We start from the raw sequence: 17,845 nt of genomic DNA, 5'->3' as shown, positions 1-17,845 counted from the left end.
AATTTTGTTCCCTTTTAATGGTTATCCTTAAAGTTCCCATGAAGGGTTCAACCTCCTCCTTAAATAACCCTTTTATGGTATGATATTGTACTGAAGTTTACCTTAAATATTATCGTTCTCTCTTTGACAGATAAGATGATTCTTACCTTGATGGAGATCCTGTCCTTGAATTAGTAGCCTATGTCTCTGGAAGTAACAATGGTGAAAGAGGGGTGTCGCTTGTAGATTTCTTATAACACATTGTTGTGAGTTTAAGCGATTTATTGCTCAGTAAGCGCTTCATTAATGGAAACAGTGTTGCCAGATTTTTCTTACCTAAACTGCTCCGATTCTTTTCGAAACGGTTCCGCAGAGTACAAGAAATTTTAAACTAAAAAATTTTTCGAACTAAAAAAATTTCAAAACTAAAAAAATTTTAAACAAAAATTTTCGAACTAAAAAATTTTGAAACAAAAAAGTTTCAAACAAAAAATTTTCGAACAAAAAAATTTCGAAACAAAAATTACAAATAAATTTCAAACTAAAAAATTAAACAAAAATTTTTCGAACGAAAAAAAATTTAAACAAAAAATTTTCGAACCAATTTTTAAAAACAAGTTTCGAACTAAAGTTGTAAACCACATTTGAAAGTTTTCAAATCCAAATTTTTTCGAACTAAATTAAAACCAAATTTTGGACACTAAAAAATTCTTTAATTATTTTTTCGAACAAAATCATGTAAACCAAATCTTGAATATATTTTCCACCTTAAATTTTCAAGATTACCATGATTTGAAAACAAGTGTTCAGGGTTTCAAGAAATAATAAAACATATTTTTTTTCAACTTGTTGTATTTTAACGAAAAGTATGTGCTCTTCTCATACAAGTTTATTAACATAATAAATACAGGATCTAGTTTAATGAATATGTTGGACGCGTCATCATCTTCGAATCTTGTAGCCGTATCCTGTAAAGAAAAAGAAGAAACGACGGATTAATTTAAGAATTTCTTTTTTTTCTGAAACAATAAAAATGAGTCAATATTGATAAGAGAGAAATAAAACTTACTCGTAAATGATGGATCTGTTTAGGCTCATCTTCCTCCTCGGGTACAGGATCACTGCATTTTTTTTCACCGATGGATGTTTACGAACTCTTCTGGGTACTGCATTTTTCTTGGTGTTGCTGCTTTATGGTCAAGGTTCCTCCTTGGATACGAGATGACTGCATTTCTTCCACTGATGGTGATGTTGATGGTTTATGAACTCTTGTGGGTACTTCATTTTCTTCTTGGTGTTGCTGCTTTGTGGTTAAGGAAGGGAAAGAAGAAAAGGAAAAGGAAAAAAGAAATGGCGGCCTTATTGGGTATTTACAGTTTTTTCTTCTTCATCTTCTTTTTCCAGTTCCATCTTCTGTTTTTTAACGTACCCGTACGGAACCGTATCATAAGAATTGATTTCTTTAAATCGACGTTTTGTGTACTGGATACTGTACATTTTTTCTTCTTTGCGTGTGACGATGGTATGGTCTTTGGTCCTGCATATCTTATGGGGGATAGTGATGGTGACTTGTCCACGGCATTGATTTGTAATCATTTCTTTTAGCGTATTGAAATTTAATTGTTGTCCTGCATTGTAATTTAATGTAAATCCTCTAATTTTGCATATGTAACTGGTGACGTTGGTATCCGGATTGTATATTTCTAGGCTGTAATTTTTTGGTCCTCCACTGACAAATGTTTTGATGTATGCTCGTGGTCCGTAAGACTCCATCTCATTCGATAAGCATCCCAAGTACGTTGAAGGTTCAATGGTTGGCTCCCCGGGCTTCTCCGTAAATATTACAGAATCCGTGTCGAAATATAAAACACGTTCCTGCAACATTTCCAGGTACTTGTACAGTTCCAGACGTGCCTGACATGTTGTAAATGCACCTAACACGACATTGGTGTTTCGGTTTTGAACAGGCACATGTTCATTGTACTCCCAGAACGCATACAACATCGTATCATTGATGGGTACAATTTGATGGAGTTTAATGTCGGGGGAAGTGAGTTTTTCATAAAATTCTTCCGGCCGATCAATAATTGTGGTCTGGCTAAAGTTTGATCTTTGGCAAAGCTTTCCCCATAATGAGTTCAAACAGAGCTTAGATAAACTTCTTCGTGCAGGATTATTTTCAATTTTGGACCGATCCAATGCAATACCTTCACGCTCCAGGACGGTTTGTATGAATTTTGATTTGTCTTCTTCGGTCACACAGGAACTAGGCCAGCCAGACGCTTCCATTTTCGATTTCAAAAACGTATTGATATATTCCGTGAACAAGCCACCTGTTTTCGTGATGGGATCATATTGTTCAATGTCATAATCCCAAATTTCAAAAATTTCCACTGGTTGATATCCCAATTCTATTGCTTTCTGGATTTCATATGATACCCATGTTCCAGTGAGGCATCGCTCCTGATCGTTGTGCGTACACGTTGCTGTAGGGTCTGGGTTCATTTCTTCGGCACACGCAGCACACAGTGGAAAGAGTAGTTTCTTGTTACATCGGTAAGGCAGGAGACCATGATAAAGATGGCGACTTGGTAATATCGTCATTTTGATTAGACCATTGACTTTATTTATTGGTGGTATATTTTCATCACCCTGTAGATAAATTCGTGGATGGCCTACAGGGTATTTAGCACACTTATTTACATAAGGATAAAGCGAGACAATATCGAAATATTTTATTACTTCCCCCACTTTTTCATCGACTTGGTGGTACAATTTCACGCAATTGGTCCTTCCTCCAAAAAAGCTATCTCTTGGATTTAATGGTCTGCGGTTCATGTACGGGTGATTCTTCAGATACGTCGCCATTGCAGGATTTTGTTTTAAGAACTGATTAAATTCGCACTCCCACATTTCATGTACAATGTACCCCAATTCACGCAGTCTTGCATTTTTTCTTTGCGTTCGTTCATAACGGAATTCCATGGTGTCTTCTGGATTGCTGTAGATGGCCTGATTACGGCCTGTAGTAAAACATACTTTACACCCGTGGTAAAAGCAGCCGGCATGCTCGTAGATGTGCTCCTCTAACGTCTCAGGATCTTGGTAGTAACCATCAACATGGAATCCCGCAATAAACACTTCTTTTTGTCGGGCCGCATGTAAGATTTGTTTTTCTTCGCTTTTTTCAATGTAGGCCAGCCATTGCATTGCAGCGATCGATTGGGTACTTCTCCATCGATAGCCATGTGCCGGTAGAATTCCTATGGTGTTGGGTTTAAGGAAATTCCGGCGGAATACTAAATTGGAAGCACTGGCAATCGTGATCGTCTCCAAGAAGGGATTCACTTTGGTTTCTGTTTCAAATGACGTCATAAACGAAACGCATGCTTGTCGCAGTACATTGACATCTTGAATACAATATTTGATAATTTCTTTCTGGAAATCAAACGTATCATTACGATGATCGTTGTACCACTGCATGAACTTGTTCCTGTCTTCGACGGCCATTTCATCTGCACCATAATACTTTGTTTCTGGAAGTGGTCCAATATATGATTGATTCTCCTTGGTGTTGAAGAAATGTGGGAAGTAGCCTTTGGTTGCGGGTAAATTGAACGCTTTTGACAATTTACTTAATGCCATAGGTAGGAAGTTCAACGAGTCAATGAACGTCAGATTATTCAAGGTTAAACTCAGTATCTTGGTCCCATTTAATATAACGTCAGGTCTCCATTGGCATTGTTCTACCATAGCCTTTAGGATGAAATGTCCATCGTAGCCCTTAGCGTTGTGCGCGACACAGAAAATCCTATTTATATTGGGACGACGTTCCCGCAAGTACTGGAGAAAATCATAAACTGGATCCTCTCCTTGGAAAATATGCTGGCGCTGACCACACGTACTGCAAGACTGCTGGATATTATTGTTTTCAACACATGCATAACATACTTGTTGTGCAACCAATAAATTTGGAATGTGTACATACGTATTATCGCCAATATTCGTGTCCTGCATAGATTCTATATCATAGAATATCAACAAGGCTTTCTTTGCGTGCATGAGTGAAGGAACACCAGGTTTCAAACATTGTCGATCAGGAAGCATAAAACATTGATGTGATCCCGGAACAATCTTCTTACAAACATTGCAAAAGATCTCATTGCAATCATGCATGCGTTCTCCACTTCGTACAAAAGAATAAACTCTGTAACATCTAGTACATTGCTGCACCATTTTGCATACAGGTTCCCCTTGATGATATACAATATTACGATGATTATTAAAACATTCTTCGCCGTAAAATTGACGATTGCAGTCGTTACACAGCACTAGCGTTTGGTTCTTGTCGCATAGAGGTCTCTGTAGACATTTGGAGCACGTTACAGGACAATTTTTCACATGCTCATTGCGTTTACTATACTTTTTATGGCACGCTTCACAGTAGAACTTGGTTGCAAAACAAGCAGTTAAAGATTGGATGATGTCAAAATGTCCAGCCAAACAAATCAAATTTATGGGAGTGCGATTTTCGTCGTTGGGCCCCTCGTACATGATGTCACGGCCTGTGAAACTAGTATACACAGTAATTTTATATTCTTTGAGGTATGCCTGGAATTGTCGAATTTCATTTACACTGGCACCATGATCCAAATTGACTCCTGCATTTGCACATAATGCATCCACTTCATCGTCCACAATACATTTTGTTTGATATTGATACTGCTTATGTCGTTTCATATCCACATTCTTGTATGCCTTCAGGCCAATAGCAATAACAAGGGCGTACGCCAAACACCTTGAATCTTGATTTTTTACACGTACAATCCCTCGTTTGCAACGTAATAATTCTTCATTTTGAAGTACTCCTTGCCGCAAACCGCCATAGCCACGTGGAATATCGACACGATGAAAATGCACGGTGAATGGCTCGTGCAGGAGAAATGCATTGTTACTTTGTAACACTCTTTCGAATGAGGCCCACATCGTTTCCAGTGTCAAGTTTCGGGCTTGGCGAAAACTCACCCAAAACGGTTTATTCGTGTTCCGTGGCGATATTACTGATAAACCAACCATCGCCTCATCGTCGACATTGGCTAACAAATGGTCCAGCATTGCTTGGAAACTGTTGTGTACATACTGTATGATATCGGTTCCTACGGGTGGTGCGTTGAATTGAATTTCGAGCATTCTGCCCTCGATGTTAAATCGTCTATAATGGCGAGTGATTTCATTGCGAACAGTAAAACCCGATTCGGCCATGTTAATAAAAGGAGAAAACAAACAGGTACAATTACGGTAAAACAAATATGTAATGTGGGGAAAAAAGGAATTGAGCAGCGTGAATTTACTACAAAAGAAAAGAAGAAAGAAAAATCTTAATCACCTGATAAACAGGAAATCATAACGTTTATGATAAATTCTTAACTAAGCAATTCATGTAAAGGTCCTGAGTTTGATTCCTGGCGGTGACGTTCAGAATCTCATTATGAAAGCACGTGTACTAGAAATCAAAGTTTTTTAAAAAATAATTATGTTACTGAAATGAGTGTTTTATTGCTGTCAAACTCGAGAGCACTACATCGGCATTTAACTGACCTACCATTCTATAGTGATAAAAAGAATGCATGAAATGAATGAATGTTTCATCAGTGCTGAGATGTGATAAAGTACGCGTCAGCATTTTTTCTACTCACAACGACCTTTAAATGATGCGTTTGCAAGTTGAAGAGACTCATCGAACATTAACGATACACATACGTAATTGTCGAAACAAAATCTGTATAGCGTATTTTTTTTATTATTATTGTGACTAAGCGGTTAGCGTACATGGTTCGGACGTGGAAGGTCCTGGTTCAAGCCTCGGTGGGTTTGCTTTCCACGTCGGGGCATGTCAAGCCTTTTCTGTAATTTAATATTCTCACGCGTTATCATATATTCTTTTCAAAACTAAGCTAAATGGTTGACGTGCACACCTCATAATACATAAACGTACATAAATCGTCTATAATGACGAGTGATTTCATTGCGAACAGTAAAACCCGATTGGACCATGATTAAAAAATGAAAACAAACAAACAGGTACGGTAAAACAAATATGTAATGGGAAAAAAGGAATTGAGCAGCGTGAATTTGAGTTGATTTTTTGATTTTTTAGTTTAGCGTCCCTTTCAGCAGCGAGGCTATATGAGACGTGGACCTACTGATTAACGTGGAATCCGAACCACATGAGCTCCCCGCCGGGAATCGAACCCTGGTCTCCCACGCCAAAGGTACGTATGCTAACCGCTTAGCCCAGGAAATCATAACATTCATGATAAATAATTAACTAAGCAATTCATGTAAAGGTCCTGAGTTTGATTCCCCTGGCGGTGACGTTCAGAATCTCATTATGAAAGCACATGTACTAGAAATCAAAGTTTTTTTAAAAATAATTATGTTACTGAAATGTGTGTTTTATTGCTGTAGCATGTAACTGACCTACCATTCTATAGTGATAAAAAAGAATGCATGAATGAATGTTTCAACAGTACTGAGATGTGATAAAGTACGCGTAAGCATTTTTTCTACTCACAACGACCTTTAAATGATGCGTTTGCAAGTTGAAGAGATTCACCAACCGTTAACGTAACACATACGTAATTGTCAAAACAAAATCTGTATAGCGTAAATCTTTTTAACCACATATTCATGCACTCGTGGCTAAGTGGTTAGCGTACATGCTTCTAACGTGGAAGGTCCTGGTTCAATCCTCGGTGGGTTTGCTTTCCCACATCGGATCGCTGTCAAGTCTTTTCTGAAATTTAATATTCTCATGCGTTATCATACATTCTTTTCAAAACTAAGCTAAATGGTTGACGTACACGCCTCTGGCCTTGGTTCAATCCCGGGGCGGTTGCTCGAATATCACGTTAAGCTGAAGGGGTCGCTAATGCTTTTAAAGGGAATCGAACCATATTATTCTCAGACATAGTTTCTAAAATTTTCTAATGCATTCTTTTCAAAACTAAGCGCACACATTTTTCTGGCCATGGTTCAATTCCCGACGGGCGCTCGCTGAAGGGACGCTAAACCATATCATTTATCGTGCTTACTTTTAATGTGTGGAGGTTCCTGATTCGTACTCCCACTTTCCCATTCCACTAATTTCTTCATAGTCTAAATATTTCGTACTAAAAGTAAAACAGTGTATTCGTGATCCGCCCACAAATGATTTTCGAATCTTGGGTGACAAATAAAATCTCACTGAACTTACCTCAATTCAATGAATAAAAAGTCGGTGCAATGAAGCTTCTTAAATAAAGACACTTTTAAAAGGAGATCTTCTTCACTCGCTAGTTGAGAGCGATGTAGGATTTGAAAAATGAAATTTAGATTTTTATTTAGGTCGCTGCGAAAACGATGTCACCGTCAGCCAATCAGAAACGAGGAAATTTATAAAATGACATCACAACGAACCAATCAAAACGCTCGCTGCTTTTGTCATGAATCACGAACCAAAACGATGTGTAACAATCGATCGTGACGTCATTCACGTTTCTCAATAGTTACAACATCTAGTATCGCAATTTCGATGCCAATTCCCTTCTGCCAGGATCATGTCACTACATGTCGTAACTGTGACGACATTTCATTTTCCTCATATTCCACACGTGAATGTCAATGTTTGCTTTTTTCATGAATCATGCTGACACGTTCGTAGTAAAACTAAAGTAATGCGATTCGCTGACGTTTGCATTTTTCAATCATATGTACTTCTATGTCGTCACACAAAGAAGTCTATCATCATTTTATTTTAATCCACGAACGGAAGCGTTACACTGTCAGATTTATTTTCTTAAAGTATAAGTGTATCCTTTTCAAGGACCATGGTTCGAAACCCACCAAGCATGATTAAATCCGAATTCATTCATAGCTAAGCGGTTAGGATACACATCTTTGGTTTGAAAGACCTGAGTTCGATTCCTGGAGAAACATTTCTTAGGATTTTTCTTAAACTTGGTTTAAATTTCTAGTTCGAAAATTTTAAAAGTTTAGTTCGATAAAAAGTTTGATTTGAGAAGCGTTACACTGTCAGATTTATTTTCTTAAAGTATATGTGTATCCTTTTCAAGGACCATGGTTCGAAACCCACCAAGATCGATTAAAACCGAATTCATTTAAGCGGTTAGCATACACATCTTTGGTTTGAAAGACCTGAGTTCGATTCCTGAAAAAACATTTCTTAGGATTTTTTCTTAAACTTGGTTTAAATTTCTAGTTCGAAAATTTTAAAAGTTTGGTTCGATAAAAAGTTTGATTTGAAAATTTTTTAGATGTGATTTACATCTTTAGTTCGAAACTTTTGTTTTTAAAAAATGTTTTACTTCGACAAAATTTTGTTTCAATTTTTTTTAGTTCGAAATTTTTTTGAAATTTTTAGTTCGAAAATTTTTTGTTTAAACTTTTTTGTTTCAAAATTTTTAGTTCGAAAATTTTTTGATTTGAAAATTTATTTCGAAAGTTTTTAGTTTAAAATTATTTTGTTCGAAAAATTTGTGTTTAAATTTTTTAGTTCGAAATTTTTTTTGAAATTTTTGTTTCAAAATTTTTAGTTCGAAAAGTTTTTGTTTCAATTTTTTTTGGTTCGAAAATTTTTAGTTACAAAATTTCTTTAGTTCGAAAAAAAATTTTAGTTTAAAATTTCTTGTACTCTGCGGAACCGTTTCGAAAAGAATCGGAGCAGTTTAGGTAAGAAAAAATCTGGCAACACTGTTTCCATTAATGAAGCGCTTACTGAGCAATAAATCGCTTAAACTCACAACAATGTGTTATAAGAAATCTACAAGCGACACCCCTCTTTCACCATTGTTACTTCCAGAGACATAGGCTACTAATTCAAGGACAGGATCTCCATCAAGGTAAGAATCATCTTATCTGTCAAAGAGAGAACGATAATATTTAAGGTAAACTTCAGTACAATATCATACCATAAAAGGGTTATTTAAGGAGGAGGTTGAACCCTTCATGGGAACTTTAAGGATAACCATTAAAAGGGAACAAAATTCTAAAATACAGGTCTAGGGTGATCACCGACATATCGCTCTATATTTCACTCATGGGGTGTGTGGGGGGTCTAAGATCATGTGACCTCTGTCGGCCAATCAGAATCGAGGTACCAAAGCACTCATCTTACTCGTAAAAAGGGAACAAATTTCAAAAGTCACAGGGGCTTAAGATCACGTGACCTCTATCAACCAATCAAATTCAAGGTACCAAACCACTCATCTTACCCATAAAAGGGAACAAATTTTAAAAAATCCCTGAGCCTAAGATCACGTGACCTCTGTCAGCCAATCATAAACACTCATCTTACCCGTAAAAGGGAACGAATTTTCAAATATCGCAGGGTCTAAGATCACGTGACAGCTGTCAACCAATCAGAATCACACATCTTACCCGTAAAAGGGAACAAATTTCAAAAATCCCGGTCATAAAAGAGAATGAGGGATTTCCCCGCAGGGTGACTCATGACGTCATACCACGTGACCTGGAAAATTTGAATTTCCCGCGTGGGCGGGGCCTAACGTCACGTGACCTCTCTCAGCCAATCAGAATCGAGAAAATTTTTGCTGACTCGACTAGATATACGGGGGGGCCTACTACTAATAACACTGTCCCCGGGGAAATGAGGGGGGCATGTCCCCTCCAATCTTGGAACTAAGGGGGACTGTTCCCTTCAATAATACGATATGAAATGTGTTTTTTGGGGGGAGAAATGTGATGATTTGTGTCCGATTGCCACAAAGGAAAGTGAAGATAAAATTGATGTCTTCCTCAGAATAAGCCCCAAATCTGCCCGCTTCCCAATGTTGAAGACAACTCTGCTCCGTGATCCTCCAAAGCATTCTTGTTTTTCCAATTTCATAAATATTTTGAGCATCGCTTAACAAAAAAAGAAAGAATGAAAGAAAGAAAAGAAAATAAAGAAAGAAAAAAGAAAACGGTCTTATTCACCCCCTCCAATGTAGAAGACAGATTTGAGCTTCTGTGCAGTAAGCGTCCCTCGTCAAAATACTTCCCAGATACTTGAAATTATCGACCTCAGCGAGTTCTCTTTGTTCAACTCTGATCCGTAAGGGCGTGTTTCCACGAGATATTCTCATCGCTTTCGACTTTTCGATGTTATTTTCCATTCCATACAGTTTTCCGATGTCAACTATTTTGTCAATCATCTCATGGGAGTCCTTCTTCAGTTTGAGCTATTATAACCGTATCATCCGCATACCTGATCTTGTTAATGATCTACCCTCCAATCTTGAAATCTCAAATTCCCGTTAATGCTTCCTGCATTAAACATTCACTCTAAATGTAAAATAATTGGGGCGACACACATACAACATTCTTGCCAAGGATGTTTCGTATGAAAAGAAGAAATTTATTTTTTCCTGTTGCTACTGCACCATATGACATGACAAATTAAATCTTTTGAAAAAGAAAAAAAAAAAACTTCCTCCCCCGCTTAGTTGAATGAAGTATCATAAGCTAGGACAATCAATTACTGCATAGTTTCCTTTATGTACAAACAACTACTTGTATTCGCACATTTTTCTTGAAACTTCCAAGTGTTGGCAGAAACAATTGAAATTGTCAAGCTGTCTTTGGGGATTATGAACTTTAGTTGTTTGTATCAAGTTCGTGTGTGGCTGGCCATGGGCGTCTCTGGCGGGGGGACGAGGGGGACGCGTCCCCTTCAATATTTTGAAGTACAAAATATTCAATATTTTATTCTACAAAATTTACTTATTAACTACAGAATAAAATATAAATAATAATTATTATATTTATTTAGAATATAATATTCAGTCTGTGAAACGATTACAACAGTCCTTGATATACCTCAGGGGATCCGTGAAGGTAAGCAGAAAGATAACAAATGGAATCGAAGATAATAAAGAGGTTGGGTTAGGTAGTACCATTTAAATCACTTTCTTTGATGCCCCCCCCCCCTTCCAAATTTTGCATGCCAGAGACGCCAGTGTAACTGGCTATAATGCACATCGTTGTGTTGCATTGCTGAAGAGAACGAGGATTACGGCGAATTGGTTCATATCTATTTTCGTCTTCATTCGTGATATACTGTATATATCCGTCAAAATGTATGAAATCAAAAGAATTGTCCCTATCCATATGCCATATTTCCTTGTCTTGTCATAGATTATTTTAAAAATAAGATCAAATTACTTCCTTTATCATGCTGGGTGAACTCCTTCAGGTTTCGGAGTTCCTTCGTGGCTAAGCGGTTGGCATACGCACGTTTGGCGCAGGAGACCCGGGTTCGATTCCCGGCGGGAATTCATGTGGTTCGAATTCCACGTTAATCAGTAGGTCCCGTCTCATATAACCTCGCTGCTGAAAGGGACGTTAAATTCAAAATCAACTCAACTACTTCAGGTTTTGACTACACCTAGGGCTTGCCAGTGTGAAGTTAATTAATACTCGTTTATCCATAAGGGCTTCTTAGGTGTCTCCCTCTAACGTTAGGGGAGATTTTATAAATATGGGCAGAGATGGACGTCAGCCGATTGGACCGATTGCTCCCTAAGGATGTCCATCGATAAATGGACGTCAGCCGATTCGGCCGATTACTCCCTAAGGATGTCCATCGATAAATGGACATCAGCCGATTGCTCCCTAAGGATGTACATTGATAAAATATAATCTATACTCTTAGCTTGTCAAATACACACAAGAACACATAACATTGTACGATTTTCTTGACAATCCCAGTGACTGGAAAAATATTTTATTTTTCGAGTTTAAAGTGATCAAAACTCTGTTGGAATCATCAATTCAACAAAAGCTTCTGAACAATTTGGCAAAAACTTTACAAAAAAAAAAAAAAAAAAATCTCATAGTGAAAAGGAATACCAAAATGACACACACTTTATAAGTGTTAAGCGATTTTTTTAGAACTTCAAAAAATATAATTTATTTCTTACAGTGTACTTAAATTTTCATTTTTTTCTAAATAAATATTAATATAATTGTACAGTCACTAAAACAAGTAGTGGTGTTGTGACTGTACTTTTCAGAGATAATACACAAATATTATTAGTTACTTGTAGGGTTACATGTATGTGATTTTATATTCAAAGTAGTCTTTGGCCAGCTGGGGGCCCGGCTCCCAGACCCCCTCGTTTGCTCGGCCTATGGCCTCGCATCTCTTAAATATCAGCCTTTGTATCAAGAATAAATTTCGTACATTTGCTCTTAATATTTCTTGAATTGACCAACTGGGGACCTCGCCCCCAGACCCCCGCTTAGCTCGGTGTGCGGTCTTGCACCTCTTAAGCCCACATTTCTTCCGAATTTCAAGTTTCTTTTCCTATTTCAACTACCTCAAAGATAAGATATTGTATCCCAAGAAGACGCTAATTAAATAACATGGAGATTTTTAATTTCCCCTTTAGACCCCCTAAAAATTAAAATTCGCAAATTTCCTCTGGTTTAGTCCCGGAAGGCTACAATCATGACAAAAAAAAAAAAAAAATAATCATCATTCTAATTCTGCTGGAAGTACACATGAACATTTTGGGTGTTGAAGATGTCCCATATAAAAACATAGGAAAGATTTTTCAATTGCTGTAAAACCCCACTAAAGTTGGAAATTTTTATTTTTGCTGATTTACTTAGGTAACACTAATAAACGCGTACAAACATTTCGAATTTTACGTTTTTATTCCAATTTTAAGTACCTAAAACATGACATCCAGTGGCGTATTTAGGGGGTGGCTATCGAGCTCAAGCCTCCTTCCAGAAATAAATTTATTGCATGCAAAACAACATTAAAATTTGTCGGCATCCAAAAGGAAATATGTAAATGCTTATTCACGTGTTGTGGTAGCCTCCCCGAAACAAAATCCTATATACGCCACTGATGACATCATAGGTCCAAAGAAAGACCCATTTAAATAATATGGGAAATTTTTCAATTCCCGTTTAGACAACTTAAAAATTAAAAATTGTAATTTTCCTGTATGTTAGTCCCAGAAAGCTAAAATCTTGCCAAATTTTAACTTTCCACGACAACCGGAACTATCGTTTTATTTTATGTCAGTGAGTGAGTTCATGTAATTTTATATATTGTGGAACCTTATAATATTCTTAGGATTAGGATACACGTTCTAGATACCTCTATTGTGTTTGCTCTATTAACTCTCATGGATATTTCAAGTGTACATTTTATTCATTGCTTTCCATTCTATCACAGTTTATAATACCTGTATATATACAGGGTGACTGCTAATTAGATGCATTCCTTACAAGGGGATATTCTACAGGTGCTTTGGAACATTTTCACCTATATGAACCGGGGAGTGCAAACCAATAGTTTCTGAGTAATTTGCACACGTGTGATTTTTTTTTTTTAATTGCCGACTAACGAGAGGTGCGCGAGGAAATTATACCCTGACCCACTTCCGTGTATCGTAGAGCGCTGAAATTTTGCACATGTAATCCTGCGTATCTGTGGAGATCATGTGGTAATGTACAGTTCGTAACTGTACACCGTTGCTGTGTTACAGGTTCGAACGTGAAATAAGATGTAGTGGTCCAGAACCCATTACTGTACCTCAGACAGCAGCGTGGCAACATCGCAGAAGAACTTGCCTCTGAAAATAACTGAATGGTTGGAAAGAGGTGAAACGAAGATGGTGTGCGGTCAAGAGAAAACACAGCAACGTTGCAGACTTACGAACTGTACATTGCCATATGACCTACGTAGGTACGCAGAATTACACACACAAAATTTCAGCGCTCTACGATACGTGGAAGTGGGCCATGGTGAAACTTTCTCGCGCATCTCTCGTTAGCCGGCAAATTAAAAAAAAAAATCACACATGTGTTAATTACTCAGAAACTATTGATTTGCACCCCCCGATTCATATAGGTGAAAATGTACCAAAGTACTTGTAGAATATTCCCTTGCAAGGAATGTATCGAATTACCAGTCACCTTGTATATTCTTTTATTTGGCATTGTTGCTTACAAGCAACACCGCATTCTGTTGCGTTATCCGCACGAATTATAACTTCAGTGATCATTTAATTGGCATTATTGCTTTCATAGAATATTCATATAATGATTTGCGGATCGCTTGTTTAGATATGCCTAATCTTCGTCAACAGGGGACAACTAAATTTTGTATTGTAAAAACTTCATCTCCTACGTTCCTCGAAACTTCTTTTGTATTTTTTTAATGTGGTTTCTTGCTCTGTGTATTTCAACGAAATTGCTAGTAATTACTGAAAATATTCTTTCGATATTTGATCATAATAGGGCAATGCTGCTCAGTAGTTACATATAAGACCTATTTTATGGCAATGTTGCTTTGAAATAAACACCCTGTATTTTGTAACCAAAGTACAAAAATATTTTAATAATTACGAAATTATAATGAGGTTCAACCACAAAACAAACGAAATATTTTAATGGCAATGATATAAATGCTTACCAATTAAAGGTGTGTGTATGTGTGTGAAAGTTGGCTGGGTACCTGGGACCTCGCAACAGTATTCCTACTTGGGTCCTGCACCTCTTAAGTCCGGCTCGGAATGGAAAAAGTGAGAAAAAGAAAAAGTGACGTACAGCAATCTAATTTTAACCCTCCATATAAACATAAAAGTAAACATAAAAAACTTTGTATAGCAGTTTTTATATTCATTGTTGCTTGTGTTCTGGTACCGGTGACACATATACTTCTAACAGTGCCACACACACACACACACAGTTTGTAGTAAGTCGCTAATAGAATAATAAAAGTAACAAGTACGTATCTAAGGCACGTATATGTAGCGAATTATTGTGCACAATAGCAGAAACACAAACATTGTCTGTGAAGTCATCTGCAATTCGCGAAGTTTGTTTGTCTAATGACGCTTTTTACGCAGTCCGCAGAATGTGCGTGTTAAAATGAGTCAGTGTATTAGTTACCATGGAGACCAGGCTGTTTTAACGAGACAAATAAAATGAGATATTTTCCTATGAGAATACAACGCAAAGAGCAAAATGAAAAAGATATACACTGTATATGCAGAATATAATTATATGCGTATACCCCTATCTCTCGTTAAATCTTCTCAATGCGTCATATTCAAAAGCGTATTTAAAAGAATAGTATTGTCATTAATAGTGTGTGTTTGGAAATCGCTAACTAGTCAAATGTATACATTTTGCTGTTTAGCGAATAGATCGGAAATAGATCTTGTTTGAAAAGTTGATTTCCTGACGTATTTTGAAATTATATATACAGGGTGTTTCAAAACAACACCGACAACAATGAACCAAATGACGTGCTTGAGGTTAAATTCCTCAAGCAAATCAAAAACAATGAGCAAAATGACATGCTTGAGGTTAAATTCCTCAAGCAAATCAAAAAACAACGAACAAAATGATGATTGACGTTAAATTGCTCAAGCAAATCAAAAACAATGAACAAAATTACATGCTTGAGCTTAAGTAAATCCAAAACAATGAACAAAATGACGTGCTTGAGGTTAAATTCCTCAAGCAAATCAAAAAACAACGAACAAAATGATGTTTGACGTTAAATTGCTCAAGCAAATCAAAAACAATGAACAAAATTACATGCTTGAGCTTAAGTAAATCCAAAACAATGAACAAAATGACGTGCTTGAGGTTAAATTCCTCAAGCAAATCAAAAACAATGAACAAAATGTTGATTGAGGTTAATTTCCTGACGCAAATAAAAACAATGAACAAAATGACGTGCCCGAGGTTAATTTCCTCAAACAAATAAAAAAAACAATGAACAAAATGATATGCTTGAAATTGAAATCCTCAAGCAAATCAAAAGAGAATGAACAAAATGACGTGCTTGAGGTTAAATTCGTCAAGCAAATCAAAAACAATGAACAAAATGACTTGATTGAGGTTAAATTCTTCAAGCAAATCAAAAACAATAAACAAAATGACGTGCTTGAGGTTAATTTCCTCAAGCAAATAAAAAAAATAATGAAGAAAATGATATGCTTGAAATTGAAATCCTCAAGCAAATCAAAAGAGAATGAACAGAATGACGTGCTTGTGGTTAAATTCGTCAAGCAAATCAAAAACAATGAACAAAATGACTTGATTGAGGTTAAATTCTTCAAGCAAATAAAAAAACAATGAACAAAATTACGTACTTGAGGTTAAGTAAATCCAAAACAATGAACAAAATGATGTACTTGAGGTTAATTTCCTCAAGCAAATAAAAATAAATAATGAACAAAATGATATGCTTGAAATTGAAATCCTCAAGCAAATCAAAAGAGAATGAACAAGATGACGTGCTTGAGGTTAAATTCGTCAAGCAAATCAAAAACAATGAACAAAATGACATGCTTGAGGTTAAATTCCTCAAGCAAATAAAAAAACAATAAACAAAATTACGTACTTAAGATTAAGTAAATCCAAAACAATGAACAAAATTACATCCTTGAGGTTAAGAAAATCAAAAACAATGAACTAAATTAAATTAAACAAAATGACGTGCTTGAGGTTAAATTCCTCAAGCAAATCAAAAAACAACGAACAAAATTATGTTTGACGTTAAATTGCTCAAGCAAATCAAAAACAATGAACAAAATTACATGCTTGAGCTTAAGTAAATCCAAAACAATGAACAAAATGACGTGCTTGAGGTTAAATTCCTCAAGCAAATCAAAAAACAACGAACAAAATGATGTTTGACGTTAAATTGCTCAAGCAAATCAAAAACAATGAACAAAATTACATGCTTGAGCTTAAGTAAATCCAAAACAATGAACAAAATGACGTGCTTGAGGTTAAATTCCTCAAGCAAATCAAAAACAATGAACAAAATGTTGATTGAGGTTAATTTCCTCACGCAAATAAAAACAGTGAACAAAATGACGTGCCCAAGGTTAATTTCCTGAAACAAATAAAAAAAAACAATGAACAAAATGATATGCTTGAAATTGAAATCCTCAAGCAAATCAAAAAAGAATGAACAAAACGACGTGCCTGCGGTTAAATTCGTCAAGCAAATCAAAAAAACAATGAACAAAATTACGTACTTGAGCTTAAGTAAATCCAAAATAATGAACAAAATGACATGCTTGAGGTTAAATTCCTCAAGCAAATAAAAACAATAAACAAAAAGTTGATTGAGGTTAAATTATTCACGCAAATAAAAACAATGAACAAAATGACGTGCCCGAGGTTAATTTCCTCAAGCAAATAAAAAAAAAACAATGAACAAAATGATATGCTTGAAATTGAAATCCTCAAGCAAATCAAAAAAGAATGAGCAAAATGACGTGCTTGAGGTTAAATTCGTCAAGCAAATCAAAAACAATGAACAAAATGACTTGATTGAGGTTAAATTCTTCAAGCAAATAAAAAAAACAAAAAACAAAATTACGTACTTCAGATTAAGTAAATCCAAACCAATGAACAAAATGACGTGCTTGAGGTTAAATTCCTCAAGCAAATCATAAACAATCAGTCCTAACCCAAAAGCCGATATTGTAATACATATTATGTTCTGATAATAGTGAAACGGTTTAATGAATGAAGTCAAAAAACTCATGGTTGCCAAAGATTTCTAGTTTGATGCTAGTTCATTCATGTACTTTTGATTAGTTGATTCACTACTGGAGTTTAATATCAAGTACGTTACTTGGAGAGTACGGGGGAGGAGAGCAATTGCCCCCTCCCTTGAGCTTGAAAAACACATTCTTTTAAAAATAAATTGTATAGTAATAAACTATTTTTTTTTTTAAAAAAAAAAGTGAAACTCTAATGTCGATAGACAATCTTGCCCCCCTCCACTGACAAAATCTTTAATGACGCTACTCTT

The 17,845-nt window shown here is 36.1% G+C and overlaps 1 protein-coding gene across 1 annotated transcript; it reads right to left on the bottom strand.

Annotated features, from left to right (window-relative positions):
• Positions 1–832: 832 nt before the first annotated feature.
• On the bottom strand, positions 833–5,282 carry LOC145683548 (uncharacterized). Its single transcript, XM_081754890.1, has 2 exons — positions 1,049–5,282; positions 833–947 (listed from the first exon to the last, which is right to left on the bottom strand). The coding sequence occupies exon 1, from the start codon at positions 5,239–5,241 to the stop codon at positions 1,339–1,341; it is 3,903 nt and encodes a 1,300-aa protein (XP_081611016.1). The 5' UTR covers positions 5,242–5,282; the 3' UTR covers positions 833–947; positions 1,049–1,338.
• Positions 5,283–17,845: the final 12,563 nt, after the last annotated feature.

The sequence above is a fragment of the Thermobia domestica genome, chromosome 4, assembly GCF_964235325.1.
Source record: "Thermobia domestica chromosome 4, izTheDome1.hap1.1, whole genome shotgun sequence".
Classification (NCBI taxonomy): Eukaryota; Metazoa; Arthropoda; class Insecta; order Zygentoma; family Lepismatidae; genus Thermobia; species Thermobia domestica.
The sequence above is the reverse complement of the archived record's forward strand: the minus strand, read 5'-3'. Positions and strand labels throughout refer to the sequence as shown.